We start from the raw sequence: 26,976 nt of genomic DNA on the forward strand, positions 1-26,976 counted from the left end.
AAGATCTCAAGTACTTACCTCATGGTCCTTTGAAAAATTGTTGTTCTACTTCACTGTAGGACATAGTCAAATCTACCACGAACTCAATAATGAATCCTCATAAGATTCTATCAATCCAAAAATCAACAGCTCTTGAAATTCTATTGTCGTTGTTCTTGAGTCATTGTATCAGTTCAGGGGTCCACTCCTTAGGTTCGTCTCCTTTAAAAAAATATTTTATTTTAGTCAACTTTGATACCCACTCGTATGAAGAAAAGTTTGCATATTGATCTTCGAAAATGTACTTCTATAACCATATTCCAGATGATGGATAAGGACTTCTATTCTCCTAATCTACAAATTCACGTTCCTTCTGTTCTACCGAATATTAGATTTCTTTCTTCAATGGATGTCAAATAAACATATCCCTTAAAGAAATCCCGGTCTCCGTAATGGAACCATTTGTCGGATTTTAGTTTGGGCTAACCTAGATTCAATGCTTTACTTCATACCAACAAAACCCTCAATCATTGGCCCTTTCGGCAACGACCTGCAAGTAGATCGTACTCTCAGCTGAAGTGATTATGGGAGGATGCAGAACTAGGTTTCTATACAACCTTGAGTGATGATTCGATGTGGTATTTTTATGTTTTATGATATTTAACATGCATAGATTACTTCACCACATTACATTTATGAATTAAAACATATCATATAAACCTTTAATCATTACTGTGCTGTAATTAAAATGCAATTGTAATAAAAATTCTATGCTACAATAAATAATAAGCAAAGATACACATGAAGACACATATTTTACCATGGTTCATCCCAATGCGGGAATACGTCCACAAGAAATGTTTCTTATAATAGAGAATTTGTACAACAAATAGTTCTTGGCCTATGCACTCAGCTGCAGGCAGTCCGCGCACTCAACTGCGAACTTAGGCCTTTGCACACTCAGCTGCAGAGCCTCACCTTCCTTTCAAAGTACATATATAAAAGATACACCCATAACACAGATATGGATCATATGATGCTAATTATTCTCTTTCTTATTTGACCATATTATATACTATTACATCAAGGGTCCATCATTCCAATACCATAGTCCATATACTATGGACTCCCCTAATACAAGCTACTATGGTTCGAAAACCATTCATCATATACAAAATAATATTCTTTTACAAAAAGGGATGGGATTTGACTTGATCCGAAGCCCATATATTGTGTGGTATATCTACTGCATGGTCCACTTTGTGCTCCACTTCATCCTTTACTTCACACTCCACTCCCCAAAATGTGGAGTCTTCATCAAAATCTAGGCTAAGTTGGGCCACGCCCAACAATGTGTGCTTCATAAAGCCTACATTTATGATTGCCTATAAGTTTATTATTACTTAGGATACAATCAATTGATGTAATCATGAGTCAATTGGTATTAAACATAGTATTACTCCATAATGGCTTCTCGCACAATTTTTAATACCAATAAAACAAATTATTTTATAAACTATATTATATTATTTATAAATTATAGTTTTAGATAGTATAGTATTATTTTTTGTATTATATTGAGCTAAATCATATGTTTTTACTTCCTATTGATTATATATAATTGAGAGAGAGAAAGAGAGAGATAGAAAATGTGGACCAAAATTAGATGAGTCTAGAAGCAACAAAAATGAGTTTTGACCAAAATTGTTGGGAATTTCATCAACCCATAAAACTTGAAGGGAATGAAATTATAGGATATCTGCTACTTATTGAGCTTCTTATATTCCTCCCTATATTGTACGATATTCTACTAAGTAATCTATTGGTACTAGCTAATATGGAAGCAGTGATTGGTGGTTAAACAAGTGTGGTTATTGGTGCTTTAATGGATGGATCTAGAAATAGGAACCATTTGCCCCCCATCCCCGGGCCCCCAACAAATCATCGGGAGAAAAACACCTTGTAGCAGATTATTTTACAAAGGATTTTAGTATTGTAAGATTGAGATTTTCTTTTCAAAAATCTATCTTCTACAACCTCTATCATTCATAGTGGATATTCTAACAAATGTTTCTTATAACTAAAAATTTTGATCCCGCAAAAGTTTTAGTAAAGGTTTTATTTTTCAATGTTGTTATTGGTAACACAAATGGTGCATGTTTAATTAACATGCTCTAATGTGTACATAAATCTAAAAATATTGGAGTTCATATAATTATTACACCTTGGTTCTTTATTTCTTGTTATATGATGCACCAATGCTCATATAAATACTATGCACCATGTCATTTCTTTTTGTTTTATGTTGCATCAATGCTCATATAATTTTTAGGCACTATTTCATTTTTTTTAATTGTATGTGCTCATATGCCTAAATCAATCATTGATGTGTATTGAAGCTTGTGTTGTTCATATGAATGCGTCGATGCCTATATTACCATTTTCACCAGAGGGATGTGAAAATTTGAACTCTATAAGTGAGATGTCAATTCCATTCTTTATTACTAAGTATTGATTTGTATATTATATTTAGAGAACCATTTTGTATTGTAATCATGTACATCATATTATTTTGAAAAGATAAAAATAATCATACATTATATCATACAGTATATCATTTAAAGTAGCAATGACTTTTCACATTTTTAGCACCAATGAACAAATATAATGAATAGGAACTAATGCATATGACTCATAAAAATGTACTAGTGTCTATTTTATGATGGACATTTTTTAATGACTTGAAAAAAATACAATGCACCAATATGTATATATTTTAGTTAATTATGTTTTACAATTTACAATTAATAATTTGAAGATCATATATATATAATAATTGCATTAATGCATTATCCATTGTTTGTGACAATGTAAGCCATAAATATGTTAATTAATCAACATCTCAACATATATAAGGAAGGATAATGCAATATAATAAGAAACACATCAATTGTAATACAAAATGGGACAATCTAAATGTTTGCAATTATTACTAGCATTTGCACCAGATGTTGCAAAGGAAACGCCGTAAGGCATAAATTGAAGAACAAAAATACAACAAAAGAATACTTTGATAAAGAATAAAAATATATTGAACGCTCAAATCAATGCCCCATTAACTGAAACCAGTTAGTAGACATATCTATCAACATTAGGATTATACACAATGATCAAGAAATTTCCCATATACAAACAGCACCTTCCACAACAACCTTTTGTCACATTCACTATTCAAAGGAATAAGAAACTTTACTCTGTTCTTTCTTGGGTTCAAAGAAAACTGAAGAGTAACCATGACTATCAAAAAGCAATAAATTAGATGTCACAAGATTAAAGCTAAAGATAAGACAAAAGAATACTAATATGGAATGGAATTTCAACAAAGGGACATGCCATTTTGGAAACATACCCTATAACATGACATAGGTCACAATCAAAAGCTGAAGATGGTCCATGAACCAAAATAGATTTTATATTTTTTATGCCATAATAGGGCCAAAGAAGATTGGTAAGCTAGATACGAAAGGAATTAAAATGTTTAGATATTTGTTTTCACATATTCTAATATGATCCCACTGTAGCAGAGTGAGGTACAAATGTTGGAGAATTCCTAAAACAATCGAGATTTTTTCAATTTTAGGGCTCGAACTCAGATAGTCAGATTGCTACCACTCCTCCTTCCACATTTCCCTGTAGATTTGATTGAATGAGGCTTTCAAGCATCAATGTACCATTACAAGGCACCATGGCCCATTGGCAAAGAAAGTAAGTTGTGAGTTGAACATCCCATGGCTGAACACTGTGGCAACACCTATCTCCTATGTAGCATGTGCATTAAACTGCAACCCTTGAAAGCACGTTGGCTCCTGAGGAGTAAGGTTACTAACTAATGATTGATCCACATACATGGTGGACCAATTTTTGTTGAAATTTATGATTAAATGGATTGAAATTGTAGAGCCTGATTGGCACTGATGGACTCAGTAACAAATCTCTACTTCACCCTGATTATGCACTATGGGTTTCATATACAATTTCATGGAACAAACAAACAATTTGATTAAAACTGTAGATTGTGATGGTATAGCTGGATTCAACAATAAACATATACTGCATCCTGATTTCTGCAAGATCATGAAAGTAAACAAATAATTTGGCTGTAATTGTATTTGTAGATTTTGATAGCATAAAAGGATTCAATAACAAACAACTTACTGCACTTGAATTATGCCAGTTGTGACGTACAATTTTCTCAATCAAAGAAACAAGAATATTTTTAGAAATGAGGGCCAAGGTCGCTATTAAATGCAGATTCTACATAATAGATAGGTAGAGCCAATGTCTTTAAATGAGATTTTTTGGAGTTTCCTAGTGAAAAAATTGTGGCCAAATCTTGATTTGTGTTGTTTAAACTGGCTTTTTAATTGCATATATAGATTCAGCACCCTCAAAAATCTCTGGGGCACTTTCTTTGTGAAGAGTTCACCTCGAGAGCTTGTGATTTCAATGAATCCCCAGCATATTTTAGACAAATTTAATAAGAAAACTTTCCAAAAAATCACATTTAAAAACTATTAGAATCTAAAAATATCTTGCAATCCTAAAAATAAGAGCAAGTTCAAACCATTAACCTTGCTGTTATCTGCCAGATTCCTGATATATATAAAAATGCCCATGGTTTCCCCTATAAACAACATTAGCTCACCTGAAAACAAAGCACTGCTATCAAAGAGAGGGGAGATTGCACGAATCACAAACAAACGAAAGAGACTGTTAAACATTGTTGCTTGTTGCAGATTCTGTTTCTTTCTTGCTTGGAGTTATAGTATCTGTCCTTACCTTTGAGTATATTGGCTGTGAGATAAGAAGTGAAGAGAAGCGGAGGACACCATTAAAGCAGCAGTGGCAGAGGAGGTTTCGACTGGGGCGACCTGGGAACAAGTCCACATTACTCTAAACTCTTGATCTCTCCATTAGTCCTGTGAATGTGTTGCAAGGTCACCCTAGTCGAGCCTGCTCTGTCTCATTTATTCATGTGACCCAATATGCAGGGGAAACCCTTTCTGAAACTGCGTCAATGAATGTCTGTAATTTATAATTTATTGAAATGAGATTGATAGAGAAGGAGAAAGGAACCAAAATCTGGTAGTACACGCAGTACACGTGAAGTGCAGATATGGCCCTGAGATTTATGTTGAGTTAGGTCGAAATTAGATGGTTTCACACACTGTCGGTGGAAGGAATGGAAGGGCTTAATCTCCTCCATATTTAGGTTGAAAGGACAGTTGCCACGATGGGAGGTCAGTATGAAATTGCAATGTATGGAATGTAGTCCAGTACTATTTTTACCAGAAAAAATTGAACAGTACAAACAATAATACTTTATTATAATAATAGAACGAATTGAAGTACAGTAAGGTTTGAAGGTGTCAAAGCCAGTGTGAATGTTGACATGTCTAACAGTGACTATTGAGACTATGACATTAGCCAGGGACTTGCACACCAAAACCCAAAACCAGTTTCTGGCCCGATAAATCTTTTGTTCATGGATGATATGTTATAAATCATATACATTTCACAACTTGCTTGACCACGACAAGATAAGCACCGTACCTACCTAATGTATAAAAGAATACTGATAAGCAGGAGGAGGGGCAGGGAGTCCACTGCCAAAGCGATGGTTGCTATAATTAGTAGAGGAATTGTAAGAACCGTGCTCTAATATGTCTGATTTTGAGTCTGAGTCAGTAAAGAAAAATGCTCAAATGTAACTATGTGCTCCTTCAGCAACCATGATGTCATGGTGACTTGGGAGCTCCACAGGCAATTTGTGAATTTCTAACCATTACATTAACCCACTTGCAACTTCTCTCGGTAATTCTTTCCTCGCATCTCTATTAGATACTTAATAGACATTTTAACATAGGATAATGTATAAAACACAGGGAGAACATCAAGGTGTACAATGGAATTTATTGTGAGTATTAAAATGTTTAGATATTTGTTTTCAGATATTCTAATATAATCCCACTGCAGCAGAGTGAGGTACAAATGTTGGAGAATTCCTAAAACAAAAAATACTTGTGCCATTTTGACTTCTTTTGAAGTTGAAAATTCTTCGGAGAAAGACTAATTTCGAGATTTTTTCAATTTTAGGACTCGAACTCAGATAGTCAGATTGCTGCCACTCCTCCTTCCATATTTCCCTGCATATTTGATTGAATGAGGCCTTCAAGCATCAATGTCCCATTACAAGGCACCATAGCCCATTGGCAGAGAAAGTAAGTTGTGAGCTGAACATCCCATGGCTGAACACCGTGGCAGCACCTATCTCCTATGTAGCATGTGCATTAAACTGCAACCCTTGAAAGCACGTTGGCTCCTGAGGAGTAGGGTTACTGGCTAATGATTGATCCACATACATGGTGGACCAATTTTTGTTGAAATTTATGATTAAATGGATTGGAATTGTAGAGCCTGATTGGCACTGATGGACTCAGTAACAAATATCTACTTCACCCTGATTATGCACTGTGGGTTTTATATACAATTTCATGGAACAAACAAACAATTTGATTAAAACTCTAGATTGTGATGGTATAGCTGGATTCAGCAATAAACATATACTGCATCCTGATTTCTGCGAGATCATGAAAGTAAACAAATAATTTGGCTGTAATTGTATTTGTAGATTTTGATAGCATAGAAGGATTCAGTAACAAACAACTTACTGCACTTGAATTATGCTAGTTGTGACATACAATTTTCTCAATCAAAGAAACAAGAATATTTTTAGAAATGAGGGCCAAGGTCGCTATTAAATGCAGATTCTACATAAGAGATAGGTAGAGCCAATGTCTTTAAATGAGATTTTTTGGAGTTTCCTAGTGAAAAAATTTGTGGCCAAACCTTGATTTGTGTTGTTTAAACTGGTTTTTTAATTGCATATATAGATTCAGCACCCTCAAAAATATCTGCGGCACTTTCTTTGTGAAGAGTTCACCTAGACAGCTTGTGATTTCAATGAATCCCTAGCAGATTTTAGACAAATTTAATAAGAAAACTTTCCAGAAAATCACATTTAAAAACTATTGGAATCTAAAAATATCTTGCAATCCTAAAAATAAGAGCAAGTTCAAACCATTAACCTTGCTGTTATCTGCCAGATTCCCGATATATATAAAAATGCCCATGGTTGCCCCTATAAACAACATTTGCTCACCTGAAAACAAAGCACTGCTATCAAGGAGAGGGGAGACTGCACGAATCACAAACAAACGAAAGAGACTGTTAAAAATTGTTGCTTGTTGCAGATTTTGTTTCTTTCTTTCTTGCAGTTATAGTATCTGTCCTTACCTTTGGGTATATTGGCTGTGAGATAAGAAGTGAGGAGAAGCGGAGGACACCATTAAAGCAGCAGTAGCAGAGGAGGTTTCGATTGGGGCGACCTGGGAACACATCCACATTACTCTAAACTCTTGATCTCTCCATTAGTCCTGTGAATGTGTTGCAAGGTCACCCTAGTCGAGCCTGCTCTGTCTCATTTATTCATGTGACCCCAATATGCAGGGGAAACCCTTTCTGAAACTGTGTCAATGAATGTCTGTAATTTATAATTTATTGAAATGAGATTGATAGAGAAGGATAAAGGAACCGAAATCTGGTAGTACAAGCAATACACGTGAAGTGCATATATGGCCCTGAGATTTATGTTGAGTTAGGTCAGTATGAAATTACAATGTATGGAATGTAGTCCATTACTATTTTTACTAGAAAAAATTGAATAGTACAAACAATAATACTTTATTATAATAATAGAACGAATTGAAGTATAGTAAGGTTTGAAGGTGTCAAAGCCAGTGTGAATGCTGACGTGTCTAACAGTGACTATTGAGACTATGACATTAGCTAGGGACTTGCACATCAAAACCCAAAACCAGTTTCTGGCCCGATAAATCTTTTGTTCATGGATGACATGTTATAAATCATATACATTTCACAACTTGCTTGACCACGGTAAGATAAGCACCGTACCTACCTAATGTATAAAAGAAGACTGATAAGCAGGAGGAGGGGCAGGCAGTCCACTGCCAAAGCGATGGTTGTTGTAATTAATAGAGGAATTGTAAGAACCGTGCTCTAATATGTCTGATTTTGAGTCTGAGTCAGTAAAGAAAAATGCTCAAATGTAACTATGTGCTCCTTCAGCAACCATGATGTCATGGTGACTTGGGAGCTCCACAGGCAATTTGTGAATTTCTAACCATTACATTAACCCACTTGCAACTTCTCTCGGTAATTCCTTCCTCGCATCTCTATTAGATACTTAATAGACATTTTAACATAGGATAATGTATAAAACACAGGGAGAACATCAAGGTGTACAATGGAATTTATTGTGAGTATTAAAATGTTTAGATATTTGTTTTCAGATATTCTAATATAATCCCACTGCAGCAGAGTGAGGTACAAATGTTAGAGAATTCCCAAAACAAAAAATACTTGTGCCATTTTGACTTCTTTTGAAGTTGGAAATTCTTCAGAGAAATAATCCCAACAGCAATGTTAAGATACACACAATAATCCCAAAACAGAGACATCCAGTTATGCCACTCTAGTAAGATCACCTGAAATATCACATAGAAAACAGCCACAAACCAAGGATCACCCATGTGGCATGGCACTGAAACCGTTTACAATGTTAGTAACAAAATGAGGAAGGATACTATGACATTAGCCAGGGACTTGCACACCAAAACCAATTTCTGGCCTGATAAATCTTTTGTTCACGGATGATATGTTATAAACCATATACATTTCACACTTTGCATACGTATAGAAGTTCAGTTCGGCTAAACTTAACAGAAAGGAAGTATATCTCTAGGTGATAATGACAACTATTCCATGTTACACTTAAGCTCAGTACCTTGTAAGGATTTTGTGCTAGAGGGTGCAGATTTGTGTAATAGTAGATAAAAATCAACTCTCTAATACCATTTTTAAATATTTCTAATAAATTTTTATATTTCTAAATCAAATTCCATGAATTTGCCAGAATTCTTAATTCCATTGCTAATTTGTAAATAGCTGCACACATATGTTATTGCAGTTTAGGGTGGGATAACTGTGTACACTGTTCCAGGTGGGAGAAATCTGTGCATAGATTGATAAAGGAAAAAAAAACCACTTGCTATTCAGAAAAAATACCAAAAAAGGTCGTGAAAATAAATTAATATAAATACATACTCGCCTTGATTTTTTAACCATTAAAAAAAATTAGCATTTATTTTTGTTCAATATAATATAAAATAACAAACAAACATCTTCAATGAAACGAAATTCGAAAGAAGGAAAATCTTGAATTTGAAACTATGTGGCATGTAAGTTGTCTGAAATTTGAATATACAAACTGAAATTAATGAACATCAGTGACATTATTTCGTCAAAGCTCTACTCGTTGGAGCTAATGCACAATATATTCATTCACAAATTCCAAATACAGTCAAAGGACACACAATAAACAGACCAAACGCAGAAGCTAGTCTTCCACAATTTTCAAGTATTGATATCATTATCTGATTGGATACTCAAAGTAGAAAAATAAACAGATACATTCAAACTATTCACGTTTAGTGCAAATATGTAAAATGCAAAAGGGCAACCCTTACAATACAAGGTGGGTCAGTGCATCTCAAGAACTGAACCAATAAGAAGCAACCCTCGTAGCCACAATAATGACCCACATTCAAACCCTGGAGGCATAAAGCCTTGATCTTGTGTATTATTTAGTTGAGTTTGATGACCATGACCACATGTTAAGTGACAATGGTGGTGTAAGAAACAGTCTCTTATTCAGTTTGTGAACCCTACCGAGATCATGTGGAGTTGGGTTTCATAAATCTAAAAATGAGAGAAATGAAGACATAAATGGTACAAGAAACAGGTGTCTTATTAAGTTATTCAGGCTGTGGGCTTTACTGCAATAATGCAGAGTTGAGGTTTACAACTCACCATGCATCAAAAAACAAGAGAGAATTAAGGACGAATGGTACAAGAAGCAGGTATTTTATTCAAGTTGTGGGCTTTACTGCAGTAATGTGGAGTTGGGGTTCCTTTTTACCTACAGATCCAAGAATAAAATAAAAAGGAATGAGGGCACGGATGGTACAAGAAATATGCACTTTTTTCAAGTTGTGGGCTTTACTGCAATAATGCAGATTTATGAAAGAACGGTACAAGAAACAGGTCTTTTATTCAGGTTGTGGGCTTTATTTCTTTTATTTCTCTGCTACTTTCTTTCCATTGTTACATGCATTTCAATTTCTTATGGTTTGTTTTATAGGATGGATCTCAGTTCACCATTTTCTGATCACCATTTTCTGATGTTGCTCTCAGTGAATCACACAGATAGGTAGAGTATGAGAGTTTAGTTTCGAAAATCTGGTTTAATAGTTAAGTGGAGAGGTTTGGTCTTCAAGATTTCTATGGTTCAATTCTGAACAAAACTATGTACTACAGATATTCCAAGTGCTACCTCTTCAACTGAGATGGAAAAAAATTAGAATATGACAGCAACTCTTACAAGAGACTACGAAGTGTCAATCACACATGAGTTAAGATTAGTATCTTTGTTCTTAGCAAGTTTGAGTCTATGTAATCACTTAGCTTTAAGTATTTGAATCAATGCAATTTACTGAGCAACAGTTCATATCAGAATTTGTGTTATTATTGTGCAGTTTCCTCCTCTGTCCATCTATTGGATTTTGTCATTACCAAAAAGTTGAATATAAATATGTGAGCTACCAACACTTTTGTTTGAAAAGCTGAAAGCTGCGTACAAGTATATATTTCCAATCCATTTTGAGTTTCTTATATTCTTCTGCATAGGAATAAGAGACAATGTGTCAGCTGTTGGTTCTATGCCATTGCATCTGCTAGGTACTGGATACCTATTGCTGTTATTTATCAGAACGTTAAAGAAAATGTTCACTGTTCTGTCCTTCTGAAGTTGATCCTTTGTTTCTCTGTGACATTGCCATTTTGTTTTTGAAATTTACATGTCATTATGCGCGTTGATGCTGCGCAGAAATTTTCATATAATGTTAATCGGTCCATTAAAATATGTTGGTAAATAATAGAGACGATATAAGTCAGTCCAATAAAGACAATGTAAATATAGTTTGAAAAAGTTCATACAGGGTAAATTGTATGCAAAGCTGCTCATAAAGAAAAATTAGGATCTCTTTCATGCGAAATGGATTGTTATTCTAGTAAAAGTGTTAAATATTTTTTATTCATTTCACTTATTATTCAAATTTGTTTCGAACTTGCATGTATGTATAAATTTAACTTATATGTATATATAAATTTGTTTATTAAAACGCCAATAGTGTACGAGGATACAAACAATATGATAACAAATCTCATCACTAACTCATCCCCACCTGTTTATTTCTATGCATTTTCATTCCCACTGTAGCAGAGTGAGGTACAAATGTTGGAGAATTCCTAAAACAATCGAAATTTTTTCAATTTTAGGACTCGAACTCAGATAGTCAGATTGCTGCCACTCCTCCTTCCACATTTCCCTGCAGATTTGATTGAATGAGGCTTTCAAGCATCAATGTACCATTACAAGGCACCATGGCCCGTTGGCAGAGAAAGTAAGTTGTGAGTTGAACATCCCATGACTGAACACTGTGGCAACACCTATCTCCTATGTAGCATGTGCATTAAACTGCAACCCTTGAAAGCACGTTGGCTCCTGAGGAGTAAGGTTACTAACTAATGATTGATCCACATACATGGTGGACCAATTTTTGTTGAAATTTATGATTAAATGGATCGAAATTGTAGAGCCTGATTGGCACTGATGGACTCAGTAACAAATCTCTACTTCACCCTGATTATGCACTATGGGTTTCATATACAATTTCATGGAACAAACAAACAATTTGATTAAAACTGTAGATTGTGATGGTATAGCTGGATTCAGCAATAAACATATACTGCATCCTGATTTCTGCAAGATCATGAAAGTAAACAAATAATTTGGCTATAATTGTATTTGTAGATTTTGATAGCATAGAAGGATTCAGTAACAAACAACTTACTGCACTTGAATTATGCCAGTTGTGACGTACAATTTTCTCAATCAAAGAAACAAGAATATTTTTAGAAATGAGGGCCAAGGTCGCTATTAAATGCAGATTCTACATAACAGATAGGTAGAGCCAATGTCTTTAAATGAGATTTTTTGGAGTTTCCTAGTGAAAAATTTGTGGCCAAATCTTGATTTGTGTTGTTTAAACTGGCTTTTTAATTGCATATATAGATTCAGCACCCTCAAAAATCTCTGGGGTACTTTCTTTGTGAAGAGTTCACCTCGAGAGCTTGTGATTTCAATGAATCCCCAGCAGATTTTAGTCAAATTTAATAAGAAAACTTTCCAAAAAATCACATTTAAAAACTATTAGAATCTAAAAATATCTTGCAATCCTAAAAATAAGAGCAAGTTCAAACCATTAACCTTGCTGTTATCTGCCAGATTCCTGATATATATAAAAATGCCCATGGTTGCCCCTATAAACAACATTTGCTCACCTGAAAACAAAGCACTGCTATCAAAGAGAGGGGAGATTGCACGAATCACAAACAAACGAAAGAGACTGTTAAACATTGTTGCTTGTTGCAGATTTTGTTTGTTTCTTGCTTGGAGTTATAGTATCTGTCCTTACCTTTGAGTATATTGGCTGTGAGATAAGAAGTGAAGAGAAGCGGAGGACACCATTAAAGCAGCAGTGGCAGAGGAGGTTTCGACTGGGGCGACCTGGGAACACGTCCACATTACTCTAAACTCTTGATCTCTCCATTAGTCCTGTGAATGTGTTGCAAGGTCACCCCAGTCGAGCCTGATCTGTCTCATTTATTCATGTGACCCAATATGCAGGGGAAACCCTTTCTGAAACTGCGTCAATGAATGTATGTAATTTATAATTTATTGAAATGAGATTGATAGAGAAGGAGAAAGGAACCAAAATCTGGTAGTACACGCAGTACACGTGAAGTGCAGATATGGCCCTGAGATTTATGTTGAGTTAGGTCGAAATTAGATGGTTTCACACACTGTCGGTGGAAGGAATGGAAGGGCTTAATCTCCTCCATATTTAGGTTGAAAGGACAGTTGCCACGATGGGAGGTCAGTATGAAATTGCAATGTATGGAATGTAGTCCAGTACTATTTTTACCAGAAAAAATTGAACAGTACAAACAATAATACTTTATTATAATAATAGAACGAATTGAAGTATAGTAAGGTTTGAAGGTGTCAAAGCCAGTGTGAATGCTGACATGTCTAACAGTGACTATTGAGACTATAACATTATCCAGGGACTTGCACACCAAAACCCAAAACCAGTTTCTGGCCCGATAAATCTTTTGTTCATGGATGATATGTTATAAATCATATACATTTCACAACTTGCTTGACCACGGCAAGATAAGCATCGTACCTACCTAATGTATAAAAGAAGACTGATAAGCAGGAGGAGGGGCAGGCAGTCCACTGCCAAAGCGATGGTTGCTATAATTAGTAGAGGAATTGTAAGAACCGTGCTCTAATATGTCTGATTTTGAGTCTGAGTCAGTAAAGAAAAATGCTCAAATGTAACTATGTGCTCCTTCAGCAACCATGATATCATGGTGACTTGGGAGCTCCACAGGCAATTTGTGAATTTCTAACCATTACATTAACCCACTTGCAACTTCTCTTGGTAATTCTTTCCTCGCATCTCTATTAGATACTTAATAGACATTTTAACATAGGACAATGTATAAAACACAGGGAGAACATCAAGGTGTACAATGGAATTTATTGTGAGTATTAAAATGTTTAGATATTTGTTTTCAGATATTCTAATATAATCCCACTGCAGCAGAGTGAGGTACAAATGTTGGAGAATTCCTAAAACAAAAAATACTTGTGACATTTTGACTTCTTTTGAAGTTGAAAATTCTTCGGAGAAAGACTAATTTCGAGATTTTTTCAATTTTAGGACTCGAACTCAGATAGTCAGATTGCTGCCACTCCTCCTTCCATATTTCCCTGCATATTTGATTGAATGAGGCCTTCAAGCATCAATGTCCCATTACAAGGCACCATGGCCCGTTGGCAGAGAAAGTAAGTTGTGAGCTGAACATCCCATGGCTGAACACTGTGGCAGCACCTATCTCCTATGTAGCATGTGCATTAAACTGCAACCCTTGAAAGCACGTTGGCTCCTGAGGAGTAGGGTTACTGACTAATGATTGATCCACATACATGGTGGACCAATTTTTGTTGAAATTTATGATTAAATGGATTGGAATTGTAGAGCCTGATTGGCACTGATGGACTCAGTAACAAATATCTACTTCACCCAGATTATGCACTGTGGGTTTCATATACAATTTCATGGAACAAACAAACAATTTGATTAAAACTCTAGATTGTGATGGTATAGCTGGATTCAGCAATAAACATATACTGCATCCTGATTTCTGCGAGATCATGAAAGTAAACAAATAATTTGGCTGTAATTGTATTTGTAGATTTTGATAGCATAGAAGGATTCAGTAACAAACAACTTACTGCACTTGAATTATGCTAGTTGTGACATACAATTTTCTCAATCAAAGAAACAAGAATATTTTTAGAAATGAGGGCCAAGGTCGCTATTAAATGCAGATTCTACATAAGAGATAGGTAGAGCCAATGTCTTTAAATGAGATTTTTTGGAGTTTCCTAGTGAAAAAATTTGTGGCCAAATCTTGATTTGTGTGGTTTAAACTGGTTTTTTAATTGCATATATAGATTCAGCACCCTCAAAAATCTCTGGGGCACTTTCTTTGTGAAGAGTTCACCTAGACAGCTTGTGATTTCAATGAATCCCTAGCAGATTTTAGACAAATTTAATAAGAAAACTTTCCAAAAAATCACATTTAAAAACTATTAGAATCTAAAAATATCCTGCAATCCTAAAAATAAGAGCAAGTTCAAACCATTAACCTTGCTGTTATCTGCCAGATTCCCGATATATATAAAAATGCCCATGGTTGCCCCTATAAACAACATTTGCTCACCTGAAAACAAAGCACTGCTATCAAGGAGAGGGGAGACTGCACGAATCACAAACAAACGAAAGAGACTGTTAAAAATTGTTGCTTGTTGCTGATTTTGTTTCTTTCTTGCTTGCAGTTATAGTATCTGTCCTTACCTTTGGGTATATTGGCTGTGAGATAAGAAGTGAGGAGAAGCGGAGGACACCATTAAAGCAGCAGTAGCAGAGGAGGTTTCGATTGGGGCGACCTGGGAACACATCCACATTACTCTAAACTCTTGATCTCTCCATTAGTCCTGTGAATGTGTTGCAAGGTCACCCTAGTCGAGCCTGCTCTGTCTCATTTATTCATGTGACCCCAATATGCAGCGGAAATCCTTTCTGAAACTGCGTCAATGAATGTCTGTAATTTATAGTTTATTGAAATGAGATTGATAGAGAAGGATAAAGGAACCGAAATCTGGTAGTACAAGCAATACATGTGAAGTGCATATATGGCCCTGAGATTTATGTTGAGTTAGGTCAGTATGAAATTGCAATGTATGGAATGTAGTCCAGTACTATTTTTACCAGAAAAAATTGAATAGTACAAACAATAATACTTTATTATAATAATAGAACGAATTTAAGTATAGTAAGGTTTGAAGGTGTCAAAGCCAGTGTGAATGCTGACGTGTCTAACAGTGACTATTGAGACTATGACATTAGCCAGGGACTTGCACACCAAAACCCAAAACCAGTTTCTGGCCCGATAAATCTTTTGTTCATGGATGACATGTTATAAATCATATACATTTCACAACTTGCTTGACCACGATAAGATAAGCACCGTACCTACCTAATGTATAAAAGAAGACTGATAAGCAGGAGGAGGGTCAGGCAGTCCACTGCCAAAGCGATGGTTGCTGTAATTAATAGAGGAATTGTAAGAACCGTGCTCTAATATGTCTGATTTTGAGTCTGAGTTAGTAAAGAAAAATGCTCAAATGTAACTATGTGCTCCTTCAGCAACCATGATGTCATGGTGACTTGGGAGCTCCCCAACCCGAAATCCGAGACCTTGGCCCTCATGTCGTCGCCCAGAAGGATATTAGAGGGCTTTAGATCTCTGTGAATGAAGCTTGTCTGTGCAAGGCTGTGCAGGTACTCAACTCCGCGGGCGACATCGAGGGCAATGGAATGAAATGGAGTGATTCCATGCATACCTGCGTATTCAGGGGCCAGATAACCAAAAGTGCCGGCTAGCCTGGTTTCAACTTGACCAACTCGAAATCCGAGACCTTGGCCCTCATGTCGTCGCCCAGAAGGATATTAGAGGGCTTCAGATCTCTGTGAATGAAGCTCGTCCGTGCAAGGTTGTGCAGGTACTCAACTCCGCAGGCGACATCGAGGGCAAAGCTAAGCCTCTGTTTCCATTCTAGCGGCCTCAGCCCGGCCGCCGCCCATTCAAACAGATGCAGACTCAGCGGCCCCTGGGGCATATACTCGTACACCAGCATCTTCTCCCCGCCATCGATACAGTACCCAAGGAGACGAAGCTGATGCGCTGCTCAGGCAGTTAAGGAGTTGCAGCTATCTCAACTTGATCCAACGATTCAAGATGGCTCAATCGTCTAACATATCATCTAATGGTGCAAAGTAATGACACGTAGGCAGAGAGCAAAGTTGATTTCAGAGGGGAATGCCTTACGGCATAATAAACACGTAAGACAGAGTATTCCCTATGAATATGCGATAACCCACACAAACTCCTTCCATGCAGAGGACCACCATAAAATCCACCATGGCTTTCCCTGTACTTCCTTAAACAGCAAAGCCCAGATCTCCAAAGCTATATTTTCTGAAATCCTTGCCTTTTGAGGGCCCTCTTAGACCACACCAACAGCGTCATGCCATAATAGGCAATGCATGCCACCAGTGCCAGTACAATAAGGCCTGAGGGCCATCCAGTCTTCATGAAAGTGTAGGTCAATCCCAGCACCCCTGCTCCTACAATCAATACCATTTTCGACTCTAAATATGTCGGGATTAATGGAGGCTACAAGGAATAAGAGTATCTTCCATGAATTCAAAAAACTGTTAACCCCGCACCCACCCTTGATCTTCATCTTCAGAAGTTTTCTTCCCACAGCAAAAAACGCTGCTGACCCAAATCAGACGAGAAGACAGAGATACGAAAATGTGAGAACCAGAATCATAAAACAGGAAGCAGATAAAAAAATCTGCAAACTGGGGATTCGGTTCCAAAAATCTGAGAATCCAAACCAAAAATGGTCTGAATACCGCCACCCACTTCGATATACCCATAAAATTTCCCTGTGTCGCTTCAGACTTCAGGGCGTGCGACTCTTCACTGATCAGAATGTTCTTCACTGATGATCTAATGGCTGGAGATTATTTAATCGTCTAACAATCCATTTAACGGCCCACGTCGAGACACGGTTGCATGGAGGGGAGTTCATTTCAGAGGGAACGCCTTACGGCATAACTAGAATGAGAATGAAAATGCATAGAAATAAACAGGTGGGAATGAGTTAGTGATGAGATTTGTTATCATATTGTTTGTATCCTCGTACACTATTGGCGTTTTAATAAACAAATTTATATATACACATAAGTTAAATTTATACATACATGCAAGTTCGAAACAAATTTGAATAATAAGTGAAATGAATAAAAAATATTTAACACTTTTACTAGAATAACAATCCATTTCGCATGAAAGAGATCCTGATTTTTCTTTATGAGCAGCTTTGCATACAATTTACCCTGTATGAACTTTTTCAAACTATATTTACATTGTCTTTATTGGACTGACTTATATCGTCTCTATTATTTACCAACATATTTTAATGGACTGATTAACATTATATGAAAATTTCTCCGCAGCATCAACGCGCATAATGACATGTAAATTTAAAAAACAAAATGGCAATGTCACAGAGAAACGAAGGATCAACTTCAGAAGGACAGAACAGTGAACATTTTCTTTAACGTTCTGATAAATAACAGCAATAGGTATCCAGTACCTAGCAGATGCAATGACATAGAACCAACAACTGACACATTGTCTCTTCTTCCTATGCAGAAGAATATAAGAAACTCAAAATGGATTGGAAACATATACTTGTACGCAGCTTTCAACTTTTCAAACAAGAGTGTTGGTAGCTCACATATTTATATTCAACTTTTTGGTAATGACAAAATCCAATAGATGAACAGAGGAGGAAACTGCACAATAATAACACAAATTCTGATATGAACTGTTGCTCACTAAATTGCATTGATTCAAATACTTAAAGCTAAGTGATTACATAGACTCAAACTTGCTAAGAACAAAGATACTAATCTTAACTCATGTGTGATTGACACTTCGCAGTCTCTTGTAAGAGTTGTTGTCATATTCTAATTTTTTTCCAGCTCAGTTGAAGAGGTAGCACTTGGAATATCTGTAGTACATAGTTTTGTTCAGAATTGAACCATAGAAATCTTGAAGACCAAACCTCTCCACTTAACTATTAAACCAGATTTTCGAAACTAAACTCTCATACTCTACCTATCTGTGTGATTCACTGAGAGCAACATCAGAAAATGGTGATCAGAAAATGGTGAACTGAGATCCATCCTATAAAACAAACCATAAGAAATTGAAATGCATGTAACAGTGGAAAGAAAGTAGCAGAGAAAACTTATGTGAAAATGCATACTTGTTTGACTAGTTGCAGAGTCTAATAGCGAGGAGGAGGAGCAGGGTAAACATATTTGGGAGGTGTGGGGAGTTTGTGGACTGGTGGAGGAGAAGAGGGGTGGGGTTTTCCTGTGGGAGCTGGAATGTAGGGAACCCTTGTAAGAGTCGGAGGAGGGACCTCGTAAGCATGACTTGGTTTGGGAGGAGGGACCTCGTAAGCATGACTTGATTTGGGAGGAGGGACCTCGTAAGCATGACTTTACCACGATATTTATCATAATAAAACTGCCTCTTGTGTCGAGACCATTATAGAAAAGCCTTTTGGAAGGATGCCTGTTGAAGAAAATAAACTTTACACAAAACTGGCACTGCCTAGCCGCGGCCCTCTGTTAGGGTCCTAACAGTATCAGATCACTCATCTTTAACTTTACACTTTGCGAACTATGACACGCCTTTCTCTCTTGTATTCCACTTCATCCCTTTGATGCATGATAAGGAGAGCTCTTCGAACCTGAAATGAACAAATCAGCCCACTTGGTGAAAACCATGGCTATGATATCATTACTTCAGAGAAGCTGTAAACAACCTATCATATCATTACTTAAGATATCATTACTTAAGAGAGGTTGTAAACAACATCATTAGCAAGGTTCTATAGGTGACGAAAGCCATTTCTCCCCGTGATATACATTGCCTGTTGCGCAAACTACCCATAAAATGATCTACGGGTAAGCAATATAACTCCAATATTGAGCTAGCTAACAAAACTAATTATGGAAGTAACATGTACTGACATTGGAAAATTATAATAATAAAATAGTCACTGCCGAAACTCAGCAATATAATGAGTGTTGTAATTCTTACAGTTGATTCATTCAACCCCATTCTGACCATATCATCAATCAGACACCTCTCAGATACGTTGATGCCGATTCCCATCCGTCTCTTTATCTGTGTCTCAACTTGCTGTTACAAGCATGTGGCATTAGCATGAGCAACCATCAATTTTCTTTATTGTTGCAAATCAAAGACCATGACATAGTTCGCAAGCATAACAGGCTTTTGGTTTGAAGAAAGAATCCACAAATATAGCTGTTCTTACTTGCTAGATTAGATGAGACGCGTACCTGAATTTCACTTCTCATTTCTGGTGTCAAACTTATTTGTTCAGCAATGCCAGAGCGTGCAGCATCCATAGTAGAAACATTGAAAAGCCTCAAAGCTTCTGTGACATGTTCCTCTGTTGCTACAGTTGACCTGCATTAAAAACAATATTTTCAATTTTTCAGATGCAATCTGACTAAGGAAATCGATTGACTTTGATTAACAATAATGCATACATTGAAAAATTACAAAATAATGTTGGGACTACTCACAATTGCATCTTTGCAATGGACTCGCTTAATCGAAGAATAGCTTCTAACTGCCTCACTGTTATAGGTATGGCAGGAGAATCTCCACTTTCATGAGCCTGTTGGCGCATTTGCTGAAAATTCCAGACATAATACCGATGATTCCACAATCAAAAACCGATTGAAAGTATTTTTTTTTTGGAAAACTCATATTTCCCATCCAGAAAAACGACCCACAAACAAATGAGAGTACCTGTCTAATCCTAACATAGTTATAGACCTTGGCCCTCATGTCGTCGCCCAGAAGGATATTAGAGGGCTTCAGATCTCTGCGAATGAAGCTTGTCCGTGCAAGGCTGTGCAGGTACTCAACTCCGCGGGCGACATCGAGGGCAAAGCTAAGCCTCTGTTTCCATTCTAGCGGCCGGGCTCGTTCAAACAGATGCAGACTCAGCGGCCCCTGGGGCATATACTCGTACACCAGCAACTTCTCCCCGCCGTCGATACAGTACCCAAGGAGATGAAGCCGATGCGCTGCTCAGGCAGTTAAGGAGTTGCAGCTGATCCAACGACTCAAGATGGCTCAATCGTCTAACATATCATCTAATGGTGCACAGTAATGACACGTAGGCAGAGAGCAAAGTTGATTTCAGAGAGGAACGCCTTACGGCGTTATGTAAATGTCAAATTTATTAGTAACCTATCGACATCAAATTGGGAATTTATGTCCAATACATTAAACAAAATGTCAATATGTAATTGTTACAACTACTAGTAATATGTCATCATGTAGTTGGGAAAATATGTGAACTACATTAAACAAATCACCAATTTTCACAAACAAATATTTGAAAACATACAACATGCAATGACATTCAATTATATTTATTCTCATTCAACAATTAAACTATTATCATTTCTCAAGATGAATCTATCATCAATTGTAGTTGATATTGCACTTGTGTTATTTAGCACCATGTTTTGTTAATTAGTTTGTCTTTTATGTTTTCTTAATTAGTTTGTATTTTATGTTTTGTCTCTTCAAATACCATCTATAGACATAGAAATAAAGTGTACTAAGTATATATACATTTATATAGTAAAATATAAAGGATTATGTAACTAAAAAAACTGTACCATAGTAGCAAGTGATTTATAAACTATACAAGTTCTTTCAAAGCCATGCCCCTTGGTATTTCTCAAAATCTCTTTTGATGACTCCACTCCATTCATTGTTTCCTACAAGTTTAATATGCCATGTCAGAGCATAAATATAATTAGTAAAGTATTTTTTGTTATTGCATTAACTATAAAATGAGGGAAGTAAAGCAACGTACCTACATACAAATTGTTCAATTATCCCCTGATACTACAATATATACTCACAACCCATACTTAATCCAATATGGATCAATATTTGGTTGGGTCTTATTTGTATGTTAGCACCTCTTAGAAGAAATCCTTATACAAGTGTAAATTGGTTGTTTAAATATAATGATCACAACAAAAATGAAATGTTATGTAAGGTTGAATGCATAAGTACTCATTGAATTTGCAATCAACCATTTTATTCCTTTTCATTTTGTCTTATTTGTTGAATTGGTTCCATTTTTTTTTGTAATAGAATAATTGAAAATTAGTATTTCATGGAATAATTAGATTAAATGTGGACAAAAGAATAAATAAATTATTACATACCATTGATACATCAACATGATGGCTCCCTTGTGATGCAATTATGTTCATTTGTTTTAACATCTCCTTCTACACCTTTTTGGGCATCTCTTTTGGCATGGCATGTATTGGTTTTTCACCCATTTTGTTCTATGGATATGCATGATATTCTTGAAAAATGAAAAGCACAATAATTATTTTTTTGGAATGAGATGAAAGTAAATATAGGAAAAAAAATGTCTTGTAATTTTTCATATTATGTTATTTTAAGACTTTACTATTTCAAGACTCATAGATCTCATTGTCCATTTCAATGCTTCCCATAGTTTATATATAGCTTGATTCTTGAAGCCATTGGATTGATTTTTGTATTGTAAGTGGAAAGTACCTCTATAATTTCTTTCCACTGAGTTGTTTAGTAGTAAGAAATTTCCGATCATTCATATTTTGTTATTTTAAGATTTTACTATTGGAAGCATCATATGTCTCATTGGCCATTTGAATGCTTTATGTAGTTTATATATAACCTGATTATTGAAGCCATTGGATTTATTTTTGTATTTTAAGTGGAAAGTACCTCTACAAGTTCTTTCCACTATATCCCTCATAAATTTGTAAAAATTAGCACCACCCCTAATTTTTTGTTAAATTCCATCACCACTTAAGATGAAATGATGACGAGGAAATTATCATTTACATCCTTCATAATTCTTATCTCTTAGGAAAATATTCCATTTCCTAGCTTTTGGCCCCTACACAACATTTAAAAATATGAAATCAAGAGTTTAAAACTTGTCAACAATTAATGTTAATAAAATAATTTATAATAAGAAGTCGAAGAAAACTTCATATGGATGATGCAATTAAAAACTATCTTTTCAATATTCCTATAAAATCATTTATACTTTTTTGCACTCAAATTGTAAATAATCTTATTGAGTTTCTTTGATTTCTTATGACATGCAATAAGCAATACACATCATTAATCTAAAACTATAGATAATTGAACTATATTAACTTTTCAATAAAAATAAAATAATCTTCCTTATTATCTTTTTCGGATGATTCATTGTCGCACTCACTACAATAAAAAAATCACATTGAACCTTTATCGACCATTTTATATTAAAAAAAAATAGGAATCATCAGATAAAGAACTTGTGAAATATTTTCCACAAAACAATATTTTAGTGTGCATAAGAAAACAATATACACTAGTATATGATTACCATTAATTAAAAATTTAAAAACCTTTTGTTTAGAAACTATTATATTCATGTGATGCTCTATAAAGTAGTAGATGCACCTATGCTTATAATCTAGATTGGATCATAAAATTATTTGGCATCTATTTTGATTCTTTCAAAGTGGAAAAACTGGAGGAATCAACTCATAGGACCATTTTCATTGGTGGCTCCCAATTTGTCAAATTGGGCTCTCAAACCTTCTAGGAGTAGTTTGAGGCATCAAAAAAAAGAACAAGGGTAAAAAATTTCTTCTTACGTGTTCCACTTTTTAATATTATTATACACACAAATACCTCGCTAATGGCACAAGAATCACCTCAATCGGAGTCCATATACAAAATTTATTCCACTCAGAAATTAAACTTTTTGTTTTGGCCACCATAATTTGAGAGGATGTCATGTCAGCCCCCATTATCCATGGATAAGGGCTAGCCACGTGATCATGATGAATAATAATCTAGAAGGGCCAATATATTAATTCTAGTTAAGAGTTCAAGGAGTTAAATCTAACCACTAGTACAATATTAGGTTGTGCTATAATCAGGTCAGTAGAAGGAAAAGGGGTTCGATTATGTTGGAGTGCATTTTGTTCCATTGATTAGTAAAGTAATCGAAAATGGATAGTGAAATATAAAACAAAGAGGATTTGTACACTATAGTAGCCCATGCATCACAATCCTCATTTCTTTGTACTTGCAACAATTTTCCATTCAAAGAAAGAAAGCAATGCAACCTCACCGTCCATCTAGGTTTTCACTTGAAATGGTTTCTCGGGGTATACATTTTGTTCTTATGATTGTTAGTGATCGTATTTTTTTATGTTATATCTTTTCCCCATTTTAAATATTACATGCATAAAATTGTAACTTAACAAATATAGAAATCTGAAAATAATCTGCATAATATAGATTTTGGATTTTAAGTAAATATTTATCAATTTTGTTGTCACAAATTGTCTAGTGGAATATCCATGATAGTTTATAGATTATGTTTGTATCATAGATTTTTTGTTTTATTTGGCATATACTATGGGGAGTTACATGGGATCTAGATCTTCTAATTCAAAATTTAGAAAATGTCAGGCCAGGTTAGCTCAGAAATTAATGAGCGCAAGAAACAACTGGTGATCTTTCTCATTAGACAACTATTATTTATATATACAAAAAAACGGATCAGTTCATCTTCTAGATGACTGTCCAGCTTCACCTCATCCGTTTCGGATTAGGTGTCAACATTCCCCCCTTAATCTGAAGGGATGTTGGTGAGTCCAAGCATCGTTCTGAATCTTTCAAGCTTTTCTCTTCCAAGCGCTTTGGTGAAGATGTCTGCAATTTGCTCGTTTGTGGAACAATGATGGAGATGGATTGTTTTGGCCTCAACATGATGTCGGATCAGATGATATTTAGTATTGATGTGCTTAGTACGATCATGGAACTTTGGGTTCTTGGCCAACTTTATTGCAGAGGTGTTATCAATCATGAGTGGAGTAGATTGTATTTGTTTTACTTGCAAATCTTCAAGAATTTTCCTGAGCCACACAATTTCTTTCGTTGCTTCAGCTGCTGCCACGTATTCTGCTTCTGTTGTGGAATCTGCTGGTACTGATTGTTTGCGTGATCTCCAGGAGACAGCTCCCGATCCAAGACTCATAGCATATCCTGAAGTAGATACCCCAGTTTCTTTGTCTCCATCGAAGTCTGAATCAGAGTATCCAATCAGGTTGAAGTCGTCCACCTGTGTATACTTGATTCCAAGGTCTTGAGTTCCCTTCAAGTACCTTAGAACTCTTTTTGCAGCAGACCAATGTCCCTCACAAGGCTTTTGCATAAACCTGGAGAGGATTCCAACAACAAATGAAATGTCTGGTCTGGTAGTAGTGAGGTAGATGAGACTTCCTACAAGCTGTCTATACTTTGTTGCATTCTCAAATTCCTTTCCTTCAATAGATGTGAGCTTCAAGTTTTGTTCCATTGGAGTAGAAAGGGGATTGCACTCTGTCATGCCAAATCTGTTTAACAAATCTCCAATGTATTTCTTTTGAGAAAGAAATATGGACTTTGGATGTTGGGTTACTTCAATGCCAAGATAGTAATGAACATAGCCCAAATCAGTCATTTCAAAATTTTTTCCTAATTCTTTCTTTATGGATGCAATATAGCTTTCATTGTTCCCTGTCATTAAAATATCATCTACATATACCACAAGATATACAACTGTTTTTCCAACTTTCTTGACAAATAAAGTTGCATCATCAAGATCAAAATGTTTGAAGTTGAGTTTCAGAAGATGCTCAGTTAGTTTTTCATACCAGGCTCGTGGTGCTTGTTTGAGGCCATACAAGGACTTCACAAGTTTGCATACTTTGTGTTCATGTCCTTTCACAGCAAATCCTTCAGGCTGGGACATAAAAACATTCTCTTTTAGATCTCCATTCAAGAATGCAGTTTTTACATCCATTTGATGGACTTTCCAACCGTTCTGAGCAGCTAGTGCAAAGAGTGTCCGGATGGTTGCCCATTTTGCTGTGGGAGAAAAAGTTTCCTCATAATCGACCCCTTCCTTCTGTGCAAAACCTTTTGCCACAAGCCTATCTTTGTGCTTGTCAAGTGAGCCATCAGCTTTGTACTTGTTCTTGTAGACCCACTTGTAGCCAATTGGTTTGGTTCCAAATGGAGGATCAACCAGCTTCCAAGTGCCATTCTTTATGAGGGCATCATACTCCTTCTGCATCGCTTCTTTCCATTCATCATGAGAAGCAGCTTCTTTGAAGGAAGTTGGTTCAAAATCTGTAGACAAGTTCAATTCACAATCATAAGTAACATCCATATCAACAGGTGAATTAGAGTTATCTACATCACCTCCATCTTGTCGGTTTGAATTTCTGGTTCCTGTTTTTCCAATTTCATCAGGATGGACACTTTCAAGTGTCTTTGTCAGCCACTTTGGGGGACCTTTCTGAGATGGTCCAGGCTGTTCTGTTGATTGAGTTGGGTCTGAATCAAGATTGAGTCTCCCAATTCTATCAATTACATCACTTAAAGCATCATCCGTTGTTGGAGTGTCATGTAGGGGAGATTGTTCTTCAGAAGGAGATTCCACATGTTGATCTAGTATAGGAATCCCCCCTTCAAGATGTGGAATCTGATTATCAAACTCTTGAAATGATTTCGGTTTTGTGAATCTATCCAAGCGATCAAGTTGCCGCTCAACAACACTGTCAGATTTGGATGATTCAAGAAAAATGACATCTCTAGATAAAACAAACTTTTTATTTACTTCATCATAAAGGCGGTATGCTTTAGATGTGTTTGAATACCCCAGGAAGATACACTTGCGACTTCTAGCACCAAGTTTGTTTCTATGTACCTTTGGTATTAAAGCATAACAGGTGGAACCAAATATCCTGAGATGTTTTACCGAAGGAACATGTCCATACCACAATTCATAAGGAGTTTTGTTTCTTATAGCACTAGATGGACATCTATTCTTTATATATGCAGCACATAGAATAGCATCAACCCAAAACATTGTCTTTACATTTTTGAAGAAAAGCATGGATCGTACCATATTCAAAATTGTTCTGTTCATTCTTTCAGCTACACCATTCTGTTGAGGATTATAAGGTACAGTTGTTTGATGTTTAATCCCATGTTGACGAAGATAGTGTTCAAATTCATTTGATGTATATTCTTTTCCATTATCAGTGCGAATAGACCCAATATGAGATTGTGCATCATTTTCAATCCACTTATGAAAATTCTTGAATGTTTGAAAAGCATCAGATTTGTTCTTCAATAAGTAAACCTAACACATTCTGGTGTAATCATCAATAAATGTCATGATATATTTATTTCCATTTGCAGAAGGAACATGCATTGGACCACATAAATCTGAATGAATAAGTTCAAGCTTCCTATGTGCTCTTGAATGTGAATCAT

At 35.8% G+C, this 26,976-nt stretch overlaps 1 protein-coding gene across 1 annotated transcript; it reads right to left on the bottom strand.

Moving 5' to 3' along the window:
• Positions 1-18,565: 18,565 nt before the first annotated feature.
• Positions 18,566-20,586, bottom strand: LOC149251303 (DNA replication licensing factor MCM5-like). Its single transcript, XM_089453846.1, has 5 exons — positions 20,371-20,586; positions 20,142-20,251; positions 19,893-20,022; positions 19,630-19,731; positions 18,566-19,276 (listed from the first exon to the last, which is right to left on the bottom strand). The coding sequence occupies exons 1-5, from the start codon at positions 20,584-20,586 to the stop codon at positions 19,193-19,195; spliced, it is 642 nt and encodes a 213-aa protein (XP_089309972.1). The 3' UTR covers positions 18,566-19,192.
• Positions 20,587-26,976: the final 6,390 nt, after the last annotated feature.

The sequence above is a fragment of the Pinus tabuliformis genome, chromosome 7, assembly GCF_031772625.1.
Source record: "Pinus tabuliformis cultivar Carrire ecotype Pingquan chromosome 7, CPIR1, whole genome shotgun sequence".
Taxonomy (NCBI): Eukaryota; Viridiplantae; Streptophyta; class Pinopsida; order Pinales; family Pinaceae; genus Pinus; species Pinus tabuliformis.